The sequence below is a fragment of the Suricata suricatta genome, chromosome 3, assembly GCF_006229205.1.
Source record: "Suricata suricatta isolate VVHF042 chromosome 3, meerkat_22Aug2017_6uvM2_HiC, whole genome shotgun sequence".
Classification (NCBI taxonomy): Eukaryota; Metazoa; Chordata; class Mammalia; order Carnivora; family Herpestidae; genus Suricata; species Suricata suricatta.
The window spans coordinates 15,692,398-15,712,542 of NC_043702.1; the positions used below are offsets into that span (position 1 = coordinate 15,692,398).

The 20,145-nt window shown below is 40.3% G+C and overlaps 1 protein-coding gene across 2 annotated transcripts in view; it reads left to right on the top strand.

The window, feature by feature from the left end:
• Positions 1–8,211, top strand: part of EPHA4 (EPH receptor A4) — a 144,425-nt gene extending 136,214 nt beyond the window's left edge. Inside the window, exons 16-18 of one of the 2 annotated variants that reach the window (XM_029933708.1) lie at positions 208–363; positions 697–1,609; positions 5,722–8,211. In XM_029933708.1, the coding sequence (XP_029789568.1) occupies positions 208–363; positions 697–811 (271 nt within the window). In that variant the 3' untranslated portion in view covers positions 812–1,609; positions 5,722–8,211. Of the gene's footprint in view, positions 1–207; positions 393–696; positions 1,610–5,721 lie in introns of those variants that run through there. The other variant, XM_029933709.1, reaches the window with a different exon arrangement.
• The last annotated feature ends 11,934 nt before the right edge of the window (positions 8,212–20,145 follow it).

The window sequence follows — 20,145 nt, forward strand, 5'->3', positions numbered from 1 at the left end:
ATCAAGGACACATAGGGCATAGGGCTTTAGCAACTTTGTGAAATTAGGGGCCAAAAAAAAATCACATGATGACCTTTGACAATAGGTAGTCTCTCCAAAAAGCCCGTCTTTGGCATTTCAGGGCCTATCTTAGGCAATCTGACTTCTGAGTCTTGCTGTTTCGCTGATAGATCTTGTCTGTCCACACTTTTCTCCTTCCACCGCCAGACCTAACACCGCCTTGTTGGATCCCAGCTCCCCTGAATTCTCCGCTGTGGTATCAGTGGGCGATTGGCTCCAGGCCATTAAAATGGACCGGTATAAGGATAACTTCACGGCTGCGGGTTATACCACACTAGAGGCCATAGTGCACATGAACCAGGAGTAAGTACTCAGCGATGTAACACCAAAGGGTAAATCTAGATTTAATAGTATTTTTCTTTTTTGCTTTGAGCTGCATTATCATCCTACTCATTGAAACAAAAACAAAAACAAAACAACCTGTTATGCCTTTCATTTTGATCAAGTATAATTTTGACACAGCCTCTAAAGTGCCTGCATTGTTGCATTCAGTTGCTTAATTAAACATAACACACCTGCCTTGTTGTGCTATATGAACTGTGGCTGATTCACATGTGTGTCTGCATGAAGCCCCAAAACCAGATTCTCGGCCCTCATGGCTTTTTCTCTCCCTCTCACTTCTCCTCCTACATCCAGTGACCTGGCACGGATTGGCATCACAGCCGTCACACACCAGAATAAGATTCTGAGCAGCGTCCAGGCGATGAGAACCCAAATGCAGCAGATACACGGCAGAATGGTTCCCGTCTGAGCCAGTACTGAATAAACTCAAAACTCTTGAAATTAGTTTACCTCATCCATGCACTTTAATTGAAGAACTGCACTTTTTTTACTCCGTCTTCGCCCTCTGAAATGAAAGAAAAATTCCAATACCTGCAGCGTTGCCTGGTGCACAGATTGCTGAGACCGTGGGGCTTACAGAAATGACAGCCCGTCGTTTGAATCAAGACCTGGAACAAATTGTTTCTCTGAAGCACTCCGTCCGTCACCAGTTTGTAAAATACATGTACCTATATAAATAGAACACCACCTCCGAGGTTTGATGCCGTATTTGCTGCCAGACACTGGGCTTCTCTGAGGCACCCTTGATCCTCTCTCCATTTGGAATTACAACTGCAGTGTTTTGTTTGTGGCGTAAATGACAGTCATCTTGCTTTCACCGGAATGAACACCATGCCCAGGAACATTCTGGAAGGACTCAGTCGTAACTTCTAAGGCTTGGTTCTTACCATGGAAAACAACCCAGGTGAAAACCATGCAGCTCATCAGGCCACCTGGTGGCTCCTGATGACGTCAGGGACTGGAAAGGAAGGGAAAGTGGATTTTAAAAAATAAAAATAATCAGAACAAAAATAATAAAACCCAACCATCTCCCCCTCACTGGACAAACAAGGTCTGTTTCTTTGGGCCTGAGGCTGTGGCATATCAAGTTGTATTTGGGGACTCTACAAACTTCTTATAACTACCTTATGGATAGTGGACCATGACAATCTTGAATAGAGAACTTTCACACTTCTCTCCTTTAAAGAAACAACCCCAGGCCTACAAGGTAAGGCAAAAGAATCCACAATGCATCTTCCTCCAGTGAAAACTTGTCTTTTTTTTTAACTTGATCTAATTTGAAACACTGGCCAATAGTCTTTCATGTATGTCAGGCAGTTTGGGGTTCTTTCAGAATTTCAGTCCTTTCTTGACCACGGGAAAAGAGGCCAATATGGAAACCCAGTAGGTCTTTCCTGCTGTTCCTCCAGGAAGAAGTGAAATAGGAGTCATATGAAGTCAGGTTTGGGAACATGGCAGCCAGACCCCCACTGGCTCCCATGCAGAGTTCCTCTTACCCTTTGGTGCCCATCCTTCATGCCACACATATTTCCTGAGTATCTTTTGGGTACCAGGTAATCACCTGCAATGTTGGGTCATGCCTCATTCTTTGGAGAATTTGCTGCCATTGGCAAATCCTAAAAGGTCTGTCCATTATTCTCATTTTCTGTCCTGTTCCAGTAGCCCCCACACCAGACAGGGTCAGGCAGAGAGGATTTACCTTGAAGTCAGGAGTGAGACTTGCAACTTACCTTGATGTCCTCACTATTAGAATGTAATCTACTAGAAAACACCTTCTTGTCCATAAAGACCATGAGCCTTAGATACTTCCATTTTAAACCATAATTTTCTTCGTGAAACGTGAATTAAAAGGCTTTGTTTATTCCTAGAAACAGCTTAACTCGTTTCACCTACATATTTTTAACTTCTTAAACTCTTCCATTTTCACTACTTTGAAACAAGAACTTGGCTAATTTTAATGACCTTCCCCTGCCCCACCCTTGGTTTTATGCTGAAAGCTATTTCTTATAGAGCAAGGCATGTTCAGTTTGATGCTGTCAAATCATGACAGTTTAGTAAAAACCTTTTTGCAGCATTGGTTGTAAAAGCTTTTCTGTTCAGAAGGAACGTGAAATTTATTTTAAAACTACTCCAACCATTTCTGTTTTATCACCGCTTTTGCTGACCCCTAAGAGTTCTGGATATTCATGTTCAAAGTTGACAGTTGTAGGTGGGTTTTTTTCTTGGAGTAAAAAAATATATACATATTTTTTTTCCTTCAGGAAAGCTGTGGAGTATTTTATTTTCAATCTCCATGGTTCAATTCAAATGATAGCATTATAGCATTATCTTGTAAGTCAAAAGAGTGTTTACTGGCATCCACTGATTAATTGGAAGTCTTGCTTTCTTCAAAGCAACAACTTAAGACTTGAGCTATTTTTCTAAACACTGAACATTTTCAAAGCAGAACATTTCAAAAGAGAGAATGTGTCAGTTTTAAGATATCCTAATAAGTTAATGCTGGACACTAGGCTGCAGTCATTGTGTTATTTCTCAGCATGTATCTGTGGAACCATCAGGCAAGGATTGAAAGGTGGGATGTGAAATCTTACTACATTCAACGGTCGCCTTCTGAATCCTAATTTTAACACAGGATGGGAGTTGAGTCTAGGCCAATAGAGAGGCCAACAAAGGGCTTTCTAAGTGCCTACAATAAGATCCAGTAGCCATAAAAGTGAAACCCCACTGCTTCTGTGAAGTGACACATTCTAGAAGAGAAACAGGAGGACAATGGAAGGTTGCATTGTTTCCCAGGGCATGGAGCCAGGCTCTGGCATCCAGACAGCTATGGATTCTAAAGCCAACCGAGATGTTGACACTGGGAAATTCATTCCATGTTTCTTTATAACTCAGGTCCTCCACCTGTAAATTAGAGATGATGATACTTCAATAATAACACCTTTCCTAACACATGGCGTTGTTGGAAGTGTATATGAAATGCTCTTATATAGAACACACTGAACTTCACAGAAGGAAGGTGTGCTCTTTCTCCAAGCCTTTCTGAGTGTTACTCATCCCTCTTTCATTCGAGAACCCAAATGTTGTATTGCAACATCTTGGAGCGAGGTGAAACGAAGTTCAGTGGTAGGAGCCGTGCACTGAAGCTGCTTCACCTTAAATGGCTTTGTGAGGATTTTATTTAAACATGTATCTGTACAAAGGGTAGTAGAGCTACCAAGTACTCCATCACTTAGCCTTGAAATTCATGACGTTGTTGTTTTATAACTGAAAAAAAAGGAAAATGCAGAAGTTAGATCCTGTTGTAACAAATAGAACTGGATGATAAGGACGCTTTGATGTCTTCATAACTGATCCAGAAGAACAATGCTTTGTTTATTTAGATACAAGAAAGTCACATCTTTCCCTCATGATGCCACATAGACCACCACATGCTTTGGTCTCTGTCCAAGCACTTCCCCACAATAAAGAGGTTGTCTGAACTCAAGGAGCTAATGTTTATTTTTCTCCACTCTAGAATATTCTGGCACCAACTAGATACAATCCTTCATATTCCGACACTTGTCACTTCAAACATCCAACCTTTTTCACATACACTGAGTCACCAAATAGCCCACTTCCCATTATAAATTATTTTCATAACATGTATTTATATCTAGGCATTTAGTGAAGAAGAGAGTTGGTAAACTGAAACAGGACAAATGGGTTTTGGGGACTCCTTTTTCTCCTCTAAGATTAGAATTTCCAGCAGCAAAACAAAATCACCTTCAAAAAGTGTGCATATCCATATGTGTTGGTTGTGCTCCAACAATCTAAAGGACATACTCATGTTCTCCTTGTCCTGCATGTAAAGACATGCCCGCCTGATGAAATCCCTGCACAGTCAGGTTTCAAGAACTACATTTGATAGACTTACTAATTTCCAGAGGAGACACAGTTAGAAAAGTAGATCCAATTCCTTTTCTTTCCTTCTTTTTTACCCCCATGATTGCCAAAATGAATGATGTTGACAAGTGGCTTCTGGGAAGGAGAGCTTGTTAGTTATAACCTTACCCACATTTATCATTTTAATTTGCCTATGAAAGAAGTAATCTCTCTCTGAATCTTTTATAAGAAAACTTTATTTCTCTCTCTCCAAATAGACTAAAGTATTTTCTACAAGACTAAATCATAGTTATTTACCTCAAAGTCACTAAACTGGATTTGTATCTCACATATGACATTAGGCACAAAACAAGCAAATAAATGATTGGTTTAATAGAATAAGCGAAATTGTCTTTGAAGATATGTTCCGGTCTTAATCCTTGCTCTCCCTGTATCTGAGGTCACCCACTCCCAAACATGGCTGTTGTGGTGGGAGATACAGTCCCTGAAGCTATCTTGATGGCCCACTGTCACAAAGGAAAGGAGAGAAATTGCTTATTTTGGTTTACATTGATAATTGCAAGGACGATGAAGAGCCACAATGATTCCATTGCATTGTGCTAATCTTGCTCAGTGCTGGACTGATGGGGCAGTCATGACTGATTGGTTCTTGGTGGGCTTGAGCCCCCAGAACCTTTCTCACTGGCATGCCAAACATTTCCTGTGCCATGGCCCCAACGTCCCCTCTCTGTCCCTGTTCTGTGAACCTTGTATGAGCCCTTTACCAGATCTTCTCATTCATTAGGTGTTCCTTTATGAGAAAAATGTTCCATGATTTTTATTTCTTAGTTTGCAATTTTGTCAACAGTATCATTGAATACTGGCGGATAGTGGTGTTTCCAGATCTGTTCCCATGACACAGAATTCCCCTTTTTGGAAAGACTGGGTGCTAGTATTCGGGGCTTTTATGGTAATGCAATCGGGCATCACATCATTTTATCAACTCTAAGCCTTTCTCCTCTTGCACAGATGAACCATCACAAGTCAGAGTTTTCATTTCACAGAGAGGCTGTTCCTACAGTTAAGGCATGGCAGTAGACCCACACTATGTGGGTTCTAACCCCCTTTTTCTCCTTCACCATGTATGACGTGACCATGAGCCGGTTGCCCAGCTTTGCTATGATTCAACAGCCTCATCCATGTGATAGGAGTAAGACTAGTACCTTCCCCAACTTGTTATAATTAAGCAACTAATAAACATTTTTGTTGTTACTGTTGTTACTATAGTTGTCATTTTCAGAGGAGGAAAGGAGAAATTCACGCTCTCCCCTCCCGCGCTGCTACTTACTGAGCCATACCGACTCCTACGTGCTTCTATTCTTTCCTGCAATCTTGGCTGACAACTGGCTGGCCGTATGGGTTGACGTTTTGTCTAAAATCTTGCTCCTTTCTCTACAGGGAGTAGATTCTGCTATCTTGGCCTCACAGCCCTTCCTGCCGATCACAAAGCCCACAGAAGAAAACAGAACACACCCTCCTCAGTCCCTTGGAAATGTGTTTTCTTCTGCTTCCACGATGCCAGTTCTGGAGCAAAGACACTGATGAAACAACACCCGTACACTGAAAAGAATACATGGCTGACGTTCAAATCTCCCTTCCCAGTGAAAGAAACAGCAGACGTGGGAGGCTCAGCACCTGTTCTCTTGTTGCACTGAGGAAAGGACTGTCTCGCAGCACCAGCTCTACGGAGCCCTTGTTCCTAAACTCCTTGTGGTTTTATTTATATGCATTTCCGTATCTCATTCCTGTACGTCGTTGCTGCTTTGGTGCAGCAGCAAGTGACCCAAGGCGACAGGTCTTACATGGACACCAGGTTAGGTGCCACATGCCAATCAAAGCCAGTTCCCATGAGCTGCCTATGATATGCATTGCTGAAATCACATTTTACCCAGGGTGTGCCATTGCAGTGATATAAATATATTTTTTTTCCTAGACTACATATGAGCTGACTATCTCTTTTGATGTGTGTACATAGGCGTGAATGTGCGTATGCGCGGGTGTGTGTGAGCGCACGTGAGTGTCTAACCTCATGCTGAGACCTGCCTGCGAATGTTGTGGAATGCTACACCGGAGAGTTCTGGTTTTCCACCAGTTCTGAGATGGAGAGCCACAGGCGATAGTGGGCCTGGAGACCGCACCCGTCCCCTTAGAAAGACAGTCTGGAAGTGTTCAACGCCCTGTATCTAGAAGTGTGTTTTGTAACTGCCACACTAACCTTAATAAGTAATTCTACAGCTTTGGATGGAGGCAATTTCACCTTAGCAGTGGGGTAATTTTAGAATATAAATCCATTCAGGTGACAACCTGTCATCAAAATCATTAATGCTGACTGAACTTCTCATCTGAATCACCAATTTCTTGATGGAGAGAGAGAGAAGGGGATGGAATTTGTCTGTTGACCCCAAATGGAATAGAAGTAGCCTGTTTTCCTGCATAAATGGACTCGTTGAATGCGAACAAATATATGCAATTCATATGCTTTCGGAGATGAACGTAGATGCGTGTGTCAGCTTTGAGATGATGTGTCCTGGATTAATACTTTGTCTCTCATTGTCACAGAAAAATACATGCCAGTGACTCTTGAGGTTAGCATAGTTGGGATTAAATGTCCCCGAGTGATTTCAGGTTCCCAATTTACAAGAAGAGTTCTACAATGATTAATATGCAGCTAACTCCTATGGCCCTTAGCCTTCTAGAATCTGAGGTCCGGTGTGTGAAGATTCAGTTCTGATAGGATACGTATACCAAACTCCAGCCAACATACTGCCATTTTTCATAATCTGAGTGGCTGACTTGCCTATTCTAAGCTATGGTTGCAGAACCTGTGGCCATTTACATAAGCTATAACATCAAATCAGGGAAAAATGGGAAAAAAAAAGATTTCGACCCCTATGTTATTGAAGAAGTAGAGAAAATCATCAATAAATATTTATTACATTCTGACAGGGTGTGTGGCATTGTATTCTCATATCTATGCCAGAGTGACAAAGTTAATTCACCCCTTTTGGGGGGACTTTAATATATTTTTAAAGGGATGTGCCTATGCATTGATGCCTGAAAAATATGTATAAAGAAATAAGGTTGAATCTCTGGGCTGGTCATCTCTCCCCAGAGGTCAGGGCAGGAAGCCAACTTCAGGGACTGGACTAGCCCCATGAGCCCCTAGTGAGTTCGGATGCCGAATCTTGCTCAGATCTTTATTAGGCAGCATTAAGCTGTTCTCCTGCACCAAATCAAGTAGCTTCGCCATGTGTCTGCTGGCCCCAAATTATTTTTAAAAGTCATGGATGAAACGTTCTGGTGTGTTTAAAGAGTTATTTTAAAGACAGGTTGTGTTCACTACACTACTGGTATGTGTGTTTTGAGAACTCTTGTATTCAATCTGTGAAGGATATGTGTATTAATCCATACACGCTTATAGCCTCAATGTTTGTCTGAAGACACTCAAATTCTGACCGGTCAAGGAAAGTTCTAGAAGCAATATTTTCACTTAACACTCTCCAAACATCAAGCATTGATACACACTGAAGAGTGCATTTATTTTTTGTATCACTCCAAGTATGTTGGAATATGCAAGGACTGTGGTTAAAATTAGAATGTATAAGGCCTATTATAATTTAGTTCATGCCATAAAGAAAATTAACGGAACATTGCTTGGTTCATCCATGTTCCAAAATTTGAGCGATCTGTTGAGTTAGACATAGATTTTCTATTTTGTTTTATTTTGTCAAGGTATTTTTCTTCCCTTCATGAACTTTAGGTACACATAACTTATGTCATTTATTTATGGTCTTTTATACCTAGTTTGTAAAATTGTAAAATAGCAAACAAAATGCAAAGAGTTTGCATTTGAAAATAATAAAGTAGTTGCCGTATACAGACCTGGAATCCAGTTGTCTCTTTTCAATAATTTTTCAATATACATGCTGTTTCTAAATTCATTAATTCTTGGTTGTCCTTTGGTTAGAACACAAGATCTTAAAGTCCAATCAAGTGTGTCAAATGTTCCTTGCCCTTGAGAACAACACATTAGCAAATCAGACTTAGTTAGGTTCTATGAGTTTTGTATGTATCCCGGTGTAATTAAGAGTATGAACTTCGGTTGGAATTTAGTCTCCTCTGTTAGTAGTAACAGATCATGCAATCTAGGGTGAGTTTCTTAACTTCCTGCACCATTTTCTTACTTGTAGAAGGGCAATTATAATATCACAAGCTTTTATAAAGACTAAATATATTAGAACGTTAGCACAATGTCCAACCAGATGATCTAGCCAGAACTCAGCAAATGGTAATTACAATAGTTCCCCCTTAATTTGTGGCTCAGTGACTAACGGTCCACCATGGTCTGGACACAGATGACCCACCTCTGACGTAGCATCGGGATGTCAATAGCAACCTAATATTATGTCACAGTGCCTATGTCATTAGCTCACTTTGTCACCTAGGTGTTTTATAATCTCAACATGATCACAAGAAGAAGGGTGAGTATACTACAATAAGATATTTTAAGAGATGAGAGAGACCATGTCCATATAACTTTTATTACAGTATGTTATGTCATTCTATTTTATTATTAGTTATTGTTAATATCTAACTGTGCCTAATTTATAAATTAAACTTTTAAGGACACCTGGGTGGCTCAGTTGGTTGAGCATCCAACACTTGATTTCAGCTGAGGACATGATCTCACAGTTCGTGAGATTGAGCCTTGTGTTAGGCTATGCACTTACAGTGTAAAGCCTGCTTGGGATTCTCTCTCTCTTAAAAGAAATGAACACTTAAAAAAAAACTTTCTCATAGGCATGTGTGCATCAGGGGAAAAAAAATAGTAGATATGGAGTTTGAGGTTATCTGGTTCCAAAGGTCCATGGTGGGGGCCGGGGGGCGGGGGGATTCAAAGAATGTATCTCCTGTGGATAAGAGGAGACTATAGTATTCTCAGGAGCATTTTTAGTGATATAACCTATCTTCTCTAACATCTCCAGTTCTCTACCTTCTCAAACATCTTTGCTACTGATCCAAGTGGCCAGCTACTCATCCTTACCACAAGTTTTTATTCCTGTATCATTGAGAGTGCATTGGGGCTCTAAGGGGTCCAAGAGTACCTCTAAAACATTGTCCCAATGTTAATGATTTTATGTATATATGTGTTTTCATGGGGAGAAAGCCCATAAATTTCATCAAATTTTAAAAGAATGTGGGATACAAAAATAATAAGGGCCATAGTTTTAAGGATGAATGCTCTCTTCATTATACCATTTCATTAAACAAACTATCAATTGACTGAGCCCCCGTTAATTGAAAATCAGTCTCAAGACTTATTACTTATTACAATATATTAAGGAAGCCCTTAAGAGCAGCTGGCTTCAGAGAATGAGAACATGCTGTTTAGTGTTATCAGAGACATTTTAAAACATAGATCTTAAAATAAGAAGAATCTGGGGCATAACTGGTTATTTTGTGTTTATTTCTTAAATACCTCTCTAGAATCAGCTATATTAATATGTAGAGTAGTCAATAACCTATTTATGAAACTGGGCTGATTTTCTGCCCCACTTGCTTAACAAGATAGTCAACTGTATTAGAGATACATCTATATCTATAAATATATGAAGAGAGACTTTTCAATGGGGAATTGGCTCATGGATTTATGAACGCTGAGAAGTTCCATGATCTGCAACCTGGAGACCCAGGGAATTCAGTGGTGTAGTTATGTTCAAGTCCAACAGCCTAAGCACCAACCAAGCCAATGGCATAAATCCCAATCTGTGGGCAGGAAAAGATGAGATGTTCTAGCTCAGATAGTTAAGGCAGAAAACAAGAGGGAAATTCTGCCTTTCTCTGTCTATCATTCTATCCAGGCCCTCAACATATTAGACGATGCCCACCCACTCTGGGTAAGGCATTCTACTGAATCTACCAATTACAATGCTAATCTCATCCAGAAACACCCCCACGGACAAACCCAGAAATAATGTTTAATTTAGTCACCCCATGACCAAACAGGTTGACCCAAAATTCACATCGACCAATATTTCCCCTATGCCTTCTAGAAGTAGCTGGCAGAATGGTATCAAAATTACCACATGTCACCTTAAAAATAATTTTGAGACTGATTTCAGTGTAGAGTAATATGAGATTTTTGTATTATTTAGGGTAATGTATGGTAGCTTCTGTAATAAATGGTTCCATATTTTCAGCACTTAACACACAAAAGTGTTGTTCTGGCAAACGTCATAGCCTGATGAAGATCCAAAGGATCTTTTTTGGCAACTCTGCAAATAGTGACTTTGATCCAAACTCCTTCCCTCCTGTGAAGCTGCCATGTTCGACATGTAGCATCTAAGGCCACCACCTAAGAGAATGTGGACAATTGTGTTGAAGGTTTTATGGCCAGGCTTGGAAAGAGCTTGTATTCTACCTCTCTTATCTTATTGGCCAGAACATATCACATGGGCCTAAGCTGCAGTTTGAAGACTGGGAAATAAGAATTCTGTGTGCACAGGAAGAGGAATTAAGTCTGTTGAAGAGCTAGCCTATCTCCACCGCAAGTACAAAGAAACACCATGCACCAAGGGGAGGTCAAGGAAAGCTTCCTATGGAAGTCAAGTGCATCTATAAGCGTTGTTTGACTTTCTCCCATAAATGTGTCTAATGCTCATTTCCCAGAGTTACAGTGACGTAAGTGAAGTCCGAGCGATATTCAGACTTGCTATCACGTTTACATTCTTGTCCTTGTCTACCCAGATTCTTCAGAGATAACATTTTTCTTTCTATAACACAGATCTCTCTGCTTTCTCCAGTCACAGCTTTCTGTTTATATACAGAAACAGAGAGAGAAACTTTTTAATGGGGTCTCTCTCCCATTAAAGACCCCATTTAATGTCCTTTCAGGTTTAAATAGCTTGAGCCACATGGTATTTCTACAACAAGGAAAGGGAGTGGGGAGCATAGAATAAAACCTAATCCCAGACAAGAGATTTGAGGCATTATTTTTGGGGGGAATAAAGATAGAACTAGAATGTGCAAAACCACACCTCCTTAGCCCCTGGACATCGGTCAGATGGGCAAGACCTTAATTAATGTTCTTCCTGAGGCCTCTTAAGAACTGGAGCTAAGGCTCAGGCTTACAGGGTTTCATCCTCTTTAGCATTTTTGAACACTTACCTTCATGCCAGACATGTATTAAGCTCTTTATTCAAATGCAACTGCGGGCGTCTGAGACATAAGTCCTCATATGCTTATTTTATGGATGAAAATACTAAAATACAGATTGATCAGACAATTAGTTCAAGACCACCTTGCTGATAAGGGTTGGAATAGGAGACTTAAAACGCAAGTAGTTGGACTCCAGCATGGATGAGAAATTCAATCCATTAAACAGTTTTCCAGGTGGGTATGTTCTAGTTAGATATTGATGCTACTCACCATTGTTAGTAGATATGTGGGCCAATGCCTTCTTCTTTTAGAATATTTATTTATTTATTTTGAAAGAGAGAGAGTGAGAGAGAGAATGCAACCAGAGGAAGGGACAGAGAAAGAGGGGGAAAGAATCCCAAGCATGCTTGCTGCTGTATCAGCACAGAGCCTGATACAGGGCTAGAACTCATGAACCATGAAATCATGACCTGAGCTGAAACCAAGAGTCCAGTGCTTAATGGACTGAACCACCCAGGCACCCCTTGGTGCCAGTACATTCTTTCTTAAGCACTGCCTACCTCTTCTGTTGCCAGGTGGCTTATTTTTGATCAGTTTTTCATGTTGATTTTTTTTTCCTTTCGGTAAGCTCTAGTGAAAGAAACTATAACTTAAATGCAATGTTCACCTTACACACTGCATTTTGTAAGAATTAATCTCCAAAGTCTACTGTTCACTTAAAAGCAGAGTGTAATCTATTATCATCAAAATACTACCATCTGATACAGAGTGGGAGAGGAAGTAGTGATTTTCTTTAAAAATCATGTTTGTGTTCTAAGCCTAAAAATCATGGATGGCAGTTCTCAAGTGTCATTCTTCACTTTGATGACAGTGTGTGATAGAGAGGCTGGTCAATAAGCAAACAGAAACAAAAGATGGGCCCACACACAAGAGAAAGATTAACTGAAGTGGAGTCGGAGCATCACATAATAAAAAAAAGTACACAAATTTAATGTGAACTCTGCCTTGGCTACTCACTACTTACGGTGACCTTGGGTAAATCACTTCATCTCCCCGAAACTAAGTTTACTCATCTTTCAAATGAGAGTAAGAATTCTCTTCTTTGTCAGGGTCTTGTAAAGAAGTCAGGGTCATCCATTCTGTAAAAAGCAGTAACTGCAAACACGGATGTCTACACGCACCAGTTAGGCCATGTCAATGAGCGGTACTGTCCTAATGGACCACAATAGAAAATGCATATTTGGATAAAACATTAGATGGATAAGATGTTGATGAGTGTTAGTCAGTGGATGGCACTGGTTGGGGCAAGAAGGGTTCTACAGCCAATTACGATGGGAAAAGCATGATGCGTTCTGTTACCCTCTCTTGGAGACTCATAAAGCACATTGGTCCATTAAAGGCTTTGAGAAGTCCTGCTGTAAAGAAAGAGTTTTGCCAGCTTAACCTAGCATTTTCCAAATATGTTTGAAAATGAAACCTTTTTCACTCTCCATGGAATGAAAATTCTCTGTCTATCCTTTGGGATTTCATATGAGGAAACTGAAGGAGAGAGAGGCAAAGAGAGGCACTCCCTGTAGGACAAATTTTAGCTCAAGTTTCCTGATCCCCAACCGCCAATGCATTCTACCTGCACCACCCAAGTCATACTCCAAGCACTTACTTGCACCAGACTCTTGCTTTCAGCTCAGGTCATGATTTCATGGTTCATGGGTTCAAGCCCTGCATCAGGCTCTGTGCTGACAGCACCAAGCCTGCTTGGGATTCTTTTCTTTTCCCGTCTCTCTGCCCTTCCTCTGCTTGTATTCTCTCTCTCTCTCTCTCTCTCTCTCTCTCTCTCAAAATAAATAAAAAGCATTTTTTAAAAAAGAATGTACTGGTGCATGTACCTACTAACAATGGCATGTAGCATCAATATCAAAATGGAACATACCCACCTGAAAAACTGCTGCGTGGATATTTGCCTTTTCTCCAGTGTGGCCTAGTGGCTGCAATATTGTTTGGGGATAAAGCACCAGAGGTGGGAGAGATTATGCTACTCCGAAGTATGAATATCAAGTCCTGATTTTAGAGCCCATAGAGAAGATTTTAAGTCACAGACTGAACCATGTGAGCCAGTCATGACCAGAGCTAAGATGTCTGAATTCTTCTAGTCATAGTAAAGAACCGAATAGATTTTGACAAAGCAAAAATGCACAACACACTTAAATCAACAGCCTAATTAAGATGGGCTCTACATGGGCTTTGCCCCCAGTTATTTTATCCTTCCCTTTGGAGGAAGTGCCTTGAGCCATTCCAAGTGTCTTGACTGAGCCCAGTTGAATGGTAATAGACCCCTGACATATCCTGTTTCTGGCAATTGCCCTGAACATAATTCTTTGTTTACAGTGCTGTTGTAGAAAACTTGATGCATACTTAGAAGAAAATAGAATTAGGACCTAAAGACCCAGTTAAAATCAACTTAGTAGAACATAGTCATTGCTTTGTATAGAACTGGAAAAGATAGCCATGAGAGAAAGTGGCTTAAACATACACCAGAGAAACTATATATTATACACATAATATGTAAGAGGCAATTATGGCCTAGTAATCTGCAATGTATCACTACCTAGCAATCAGATTGACGGATTCTAATGAGACCCATGTTGTTTGTAATCAGACTGGCATTGCTTATTCAGAGCTCTATTCCATAGATGCACTTTTAAATGGCTCGAATTGCACCAGATGCTATAAGAAATAGCATTCCATTTTATTCCATTACCAGCATTTTTCCCTCTTCCAATTAGCATAATTTAAAATCAGCCAGAGGCAAATGTGCAGGGCTGAAAAGTTGCAAAGAAGTTCAAGAAATACTTGATAGGAAAAGGCAAGAAGACACCCATGCACAACAATTTTTTTTTTAATCTGGGCCAAAGAACATTACAATTAATAGAACTCGTATTCTTTAAATTGCTCAGAATTTATTTCTGTGACTTATTGAAATACTAGAATCTCTCAGAAGGCTAATTGCCCTGGAGGTCGCTCTTGCTTATGCATTATCTTGTGGATGACATAATAGAATCACCACCTCATTTACCATTCAGTCAAGGTTTAATTGAGTTCATCTTTTTTTTTTTTTTCCTCCTCAAAATGGCCAGGAACTTAGAGAATCAAAACAAATTCTCATTTGCAAAATGAGAAGATCCTTGTAAATTGCCTCTTTATAAGTTAGGTCCCGGCTGTTTATAAAATATACGAAGTTAAAACTTAAGCTAACATACTACACAATTTTCCCTGATGTAATCTGCCGTGTTAGTAAAAGCAGAGCTAGTTTATTAAGTAAGGGTTGACATCTGATGTTAGAAGACTGATTTTCCAATGACTTGCCTCCCCAGGGGCAATATCTTCATAAGGAGGCATAAAGGCCCCAGGCTATGCCCTGGGCTTTTGGTGGTAGCTCGGGGGTCATTCACTCGCCCTAGGCTCTCTTCCCGATAGCACCTAATAGATAACAGTTGAGGATCCAGGTTCTCCCTTGATGTCATTTGGGTGGAACTGACCCATTCCTAGCTACAGTTAAACGGGTGGGTCTGAGCCAGTGTAAACCTCTGAACCAATGGCTACTTCAAAGGAGGTCCACTGAGAGTGAAACTTGAGACTTCTTAGCTGTAGTGTGAGAAGCCATCTTTCTTGACCTCCACCGCCGCCCCCCCCACCATCCTTTGCCATGTGAACAAAAAAGGGCACGTTTTGCTCTGGCAGCCATTTGGGGATCATGATAAAAGTCAGCCTTGGGATGAAGATGATATATGCATCGATGAAGAGAATCTCAAAGAAACAGAGCCATACCGAAGAGTGTGCTGGAGCCTGTTTGTACGGACTAGCTCTCAAGAGCTATGAGGTGCCTGGCTGGCTCAGTCAGTAGAATATGAGTTCAAGCCTCGTGTTGGGCCTGGAGCTTGCAGCTGGCCACTGCGGTAGTGTTTACACCACAGACATGGGCAAACACTAAAAGTCAGGGCTGCTCTTTCTTTTTTCTCCTTCTCTCGTTCCTTCTCTTTCTTCCCCCTCCTCCTCCTTCCTGTCCCCCAGAGCTGGTTGGTAAACATTTCCCAGGTTCCCTCCGACTGAACTGTGCCTGAAGCTTGGCCTACTTGTACACTTTTCACAGCAGAAGCCCAGAAACCTTCTCCATTGTTTGTCAGTTTGACCGAGATGATAGAGATGATACCTGTGATGATGAACCAAAATCATATCCACCATCGGCTGCAAAGTTCTCCGTCACTAAAGCTAACATTAGTGAAGGCTTTGCCGAGGACCAAGAACTCTAAGTGTGAGTCTGCTTCATTCAAACAAACGTCCACTTGCACTTGATGATTTCTAATGCACATGTGAAGGGACTAAACCTTAGCGTACACGTGTCACTTATCCAAGTTTCAAAGTGACCTATGTACAATTTTCCAAAATACACCAAGCCTTTCCATGCCTCAGTGCCTTACCCATGCTGTTTCCTCCTCTCATATACCGTGTCGACCTACGTCATGCCTACTCGTTTTTCAGGATCCTGAGTCAGCATCTCATGGAGTTCTTTATCCTCTCAGCCTGAGTCACTAAGTCACTTCTATCAGCCTGTGCCGACCTTGTCTAGAGTCCTTTTAGCAATGCGTAGTGCTGATTGGTTTTCTAGTGAGTTAATTTTTCTTGTCTACATCTTCATGCATATAGATATGCCTGCCACATTATAAGTCCCCAACCAATGTTAGCTGAATTACTTGAATGGATAAATAAATAAAATCTCATATTTTGTTTTTACTGCATTGAAGGAAAGAAAAAGTACTCTGTCATTACCCTTACTACATATCCTTATACTAAGTATGTGAATCATCAAAAAACTATTAAAATGCCTTGATTTCTTTGTTCTTCATTTTTCTCATCTTTAGTATCACAACCTTTATCACCACACATTGTCTTCCCAGGTATTGGGGAAATGGAAGAGTGTATTGAGGGATATTAGAAAGATCACTGGGTTTTGTGTCAAATAGACAGGATATGAATTCTAGTTCCACTATTTACTGCCTAGGTCTCCTTAGGCAAATTGCATGCTTTCCTCATATGTAAAATAGGAATGGTCTAACATTTAAGGTTGCTGTGTGAAAGTAAATCATTGGCAAATGGCCAGATACGTGGTTATAGGCACTTAAGAAACGGTAGCTCTTTACCTTCATGCCCTACAAGCTTAGCCATATTTTGCTTTATTTTAAGAACTATCACTTAAGATTTAGAATCTGATCTCCATTTTCTTTGCTTGTATATTTCAAGCTAAAATTGCATCCTACTAATCCAATTATGATTAACAATAGCTACAAATACTGCTATATATCACCAGGAGGATTAGAGGCAAAAACAATCTTTTTCAAGATGAAAGCCTTTTACTTACAGGTTTCTAAGGAGTTTCTTATTTTTAGGGTCAGGCTATGATTTGTCATTGGATCCCTTCCATTTGTTTCCCTTTTTATTAGATCCATGCACACACACACACACACACACACACACACACACACACACCACTGAAACTTGCTCACAGGAAATCAGAATGTGAGACCAGAACCATGACAGAAATGATGTATAAGTTGTCATGTTTTCATATTTTAATTTGGAAGACATACATTGGGGAAGGAAAAGAAATGGGCTGGTCTTGGCAACTTGGACTGAGTGACTCGTCCTACATGTGGTGTTAAAATTGAATATGCCAGACTTTGGGAAATATCCTTTTGACTCTTGTGAATGTCATGTCTGAAGTATGACACCAGGTCATATGCAACAAGTGGCAATTTTGCCCTGGAAGGAAGGTTCATCACTGTCAATCATCCTGAAAGGAGGAAGTTCTGGGGCTGGAAAGAAGCTCCCCCTTGGACTAGTAGAGAGGACATTTTCTTCTTTAGGGCCTTAGATGATGAAATAAAGTTGAGCACCGGGAGTGTTTAGAGTATTTGAACAGTAAGAATGATTGTGTCTCTGCACAAAGGAACAGGCTGGAGATAGAGTGTTGACCTAATTAAGGAGACCTAATGAGGAATTTGGAAATGGAGGATGGTTACAGTTGTGAGTTATTCCCTGTAACCCTAAGCTTCAATTAAATTGGGGTAAACCACATCTTCCCTAATCTTTTCCCAACAGTGATGTAGGGAATTGGGTTGAGCCATAAATTCAAAGTAAGACTACAGAGGAAGCAGCAGGGGCTTGTAGTGAAAAATAGCTGACCAGAAGAGGTGTGCTATCCAGAGTATTTCAGCAGCACAGGAGAAGAACCAAAGGGGACCTGGCAGATTTGTTCTGGACTACATGGGAGGGAGGATGCTGGGAAACACTCAGAAAACTCAGAGAAGTCTATTAGCCAGGAGTTGGCCAGAAAGAGATCAGATCCATCTGCCTCCAAAGATGATCTTCTTCCTAAAATACGATTGTGCTTCCTGAAGGATAAATAGAGCTGGAGAGAGGGGTGCCTGGGTCTCTCAGTTGGTTAAGGATCCAACTTTGGCTCGGGTCATGATCTCACAGCTCATGAGTTTGAGTCCACCATTGGGCTCTGTGCTGACAGCTCAGAGCCTGAAGCCTCTTTCCGATTCTGTGTCTCCCTCTCTCTCTCTCTCTCTCTCTCTCTCTGCCCTTCTCCCACTTGCAATCTCTCTCAAAAATAAATTAAAAAAAAAACATAATAAAATAGAATTGGAGAGAAACATGGTTCACTGATTAACTTTCTGTAACATTTCCGCAAAGCAGACCTGTCAAAGTGTGGCTTTCCCTTTCTTTCTGAGCTCTTTTGGTATAAGTTGCCCATAATTATTGTTATCTGTCCAAATGTCTTGATGGAGGAGCAGGATGTAAGGGAAATTTGTGTTTTCATGAGAACCAGTAACATTTCACTTCTTAAGTAAGACTTTTAACTCTCTGGTCGATGACCTGAAATTGATTTTCCCCTAGGTATACACCAACGTGATAGGAAATCTACTTAGTGTAATAGGTACTCTCTGCTTGATGTTGTTGGAAAATAATACCATACAGTTTAGAAGATACTAGATCTACCCTGAACTCCCCTACAAAGAGCTTTGTAAGTGGGAATATGCCAGTCATGACTCTTTGTTCTAAAACCAGGACTCAGGCTTCCTAATCTCTACCATCTTTCAGCTCAAAAATGCAGTTATGCTTTAAATTTCTTGGGTCTTAGGTATGAGTTTTTGAATGCAAGAGTGTTTATATACAATCACAGCAAAGAAAGGCAGCCCTGAAATGTAGCAGGTATGCCTTGGTATTGCTGTAGCAGCCGTTATGATATGTATGTATTTTCATGCGATCTGGTGCATAGTTCATGTTCTAACACACCCGGAGCGGCCCCCGTGGCCTTAGCTGTCCTAATTATCCTCCATGCAATCCCGCAATCACCTGTATTTCATAGAAATTTATTTTTTTGAAAGGCTTACAAATATTTTTACATATATAAAGCAATAAAAATTTTGAATAGAGACTTGGGCCATAAAACGAAACAAAACAAAACCAACCAACAAACAAAAACAACAATGACAATAGAGAGCAAGACAGAGAGAGAAAAGAAATGATTATCGCTAATGATCAATAAGGTTGACCAGACAACTTAACACCATACTAGACATGGACTGTCTCTCATGTCATTCCATGTCTTTTCTTTCTTTTTTTCCCCCCCTCCTTCCTTTTTCCTTCTTCTTCTTTTTTCATCACAGCATTAAAGGAAAGAAATTTCTATTTTCAGATTTTTCCTGAATCTTTTACCTAGGATTTTCAATAGAACAGAGCTTTGACTGGGTAGATATCTTATATTAAGAAATTAGATTTCCAGTACTTTGAGATTGGAAACACATAGAAAGAAGAAAAACATTTCTTGTGCCATTAAGTGAACTCAAAGTGCTTCTTTTATTCTTTCCTCTATTCTAAAATGAACAAAATATTCTGCAGTGTTTTGGGTGGGGGAGAGAATGGACTACTCACAATGCAAGGTCTTTTACTGATCCAGAGTCAGTGTTCCTTGCAAAAGGTAATCTAATAATCCCTTATTCCATTTAAGGACTGTAGGAGCTTGTACATTTCCAGACATTTTAAATGATTTGTCCAATGACCCTGCAAGACCTTCTGATCCAAGCATTGTTATTACTCTTGCTTGATGGAAATTTAGGTGGGCTGAAGTCGATGGAGATCTTGGATGCTAACATATGCCTTGCTGGTGTGTGATTTTCCTTTTTATATGTCAGCCACCTTGTCTGAAAGGGTTCTCCCCAAGTCACAAGCACATGTCTGTGAGTTTTTGTTCTTCTGATTGATGCAAGTAACTTTCAGAAAGCTCTCGGAGGTTCTTTAAGGATCTATTGCTATTCTTGACAGAGTTTTGTAGTTGATTGCTTTGAAGCCCACTTATCTTGCTTAGCTGATTGAAGATGTTGCTGATGTGCTTTTTTAATTAGTTTGTGAAGTGGGTGGAGTTGGAGCAAAGTCAATTTCATCTTGCTAAAATCCAATCAATGCTAGTTGACTGAATGACTTTAGTTTATTTAGCTGATTGACCCTGGACTTCTTTAGAAGTTGTTTTCTCTTATTTTCAATTTTGATGATTAAAAAATGATTTAATTACAGAAGTCACTTCTATGTCACTTAATATGTTGG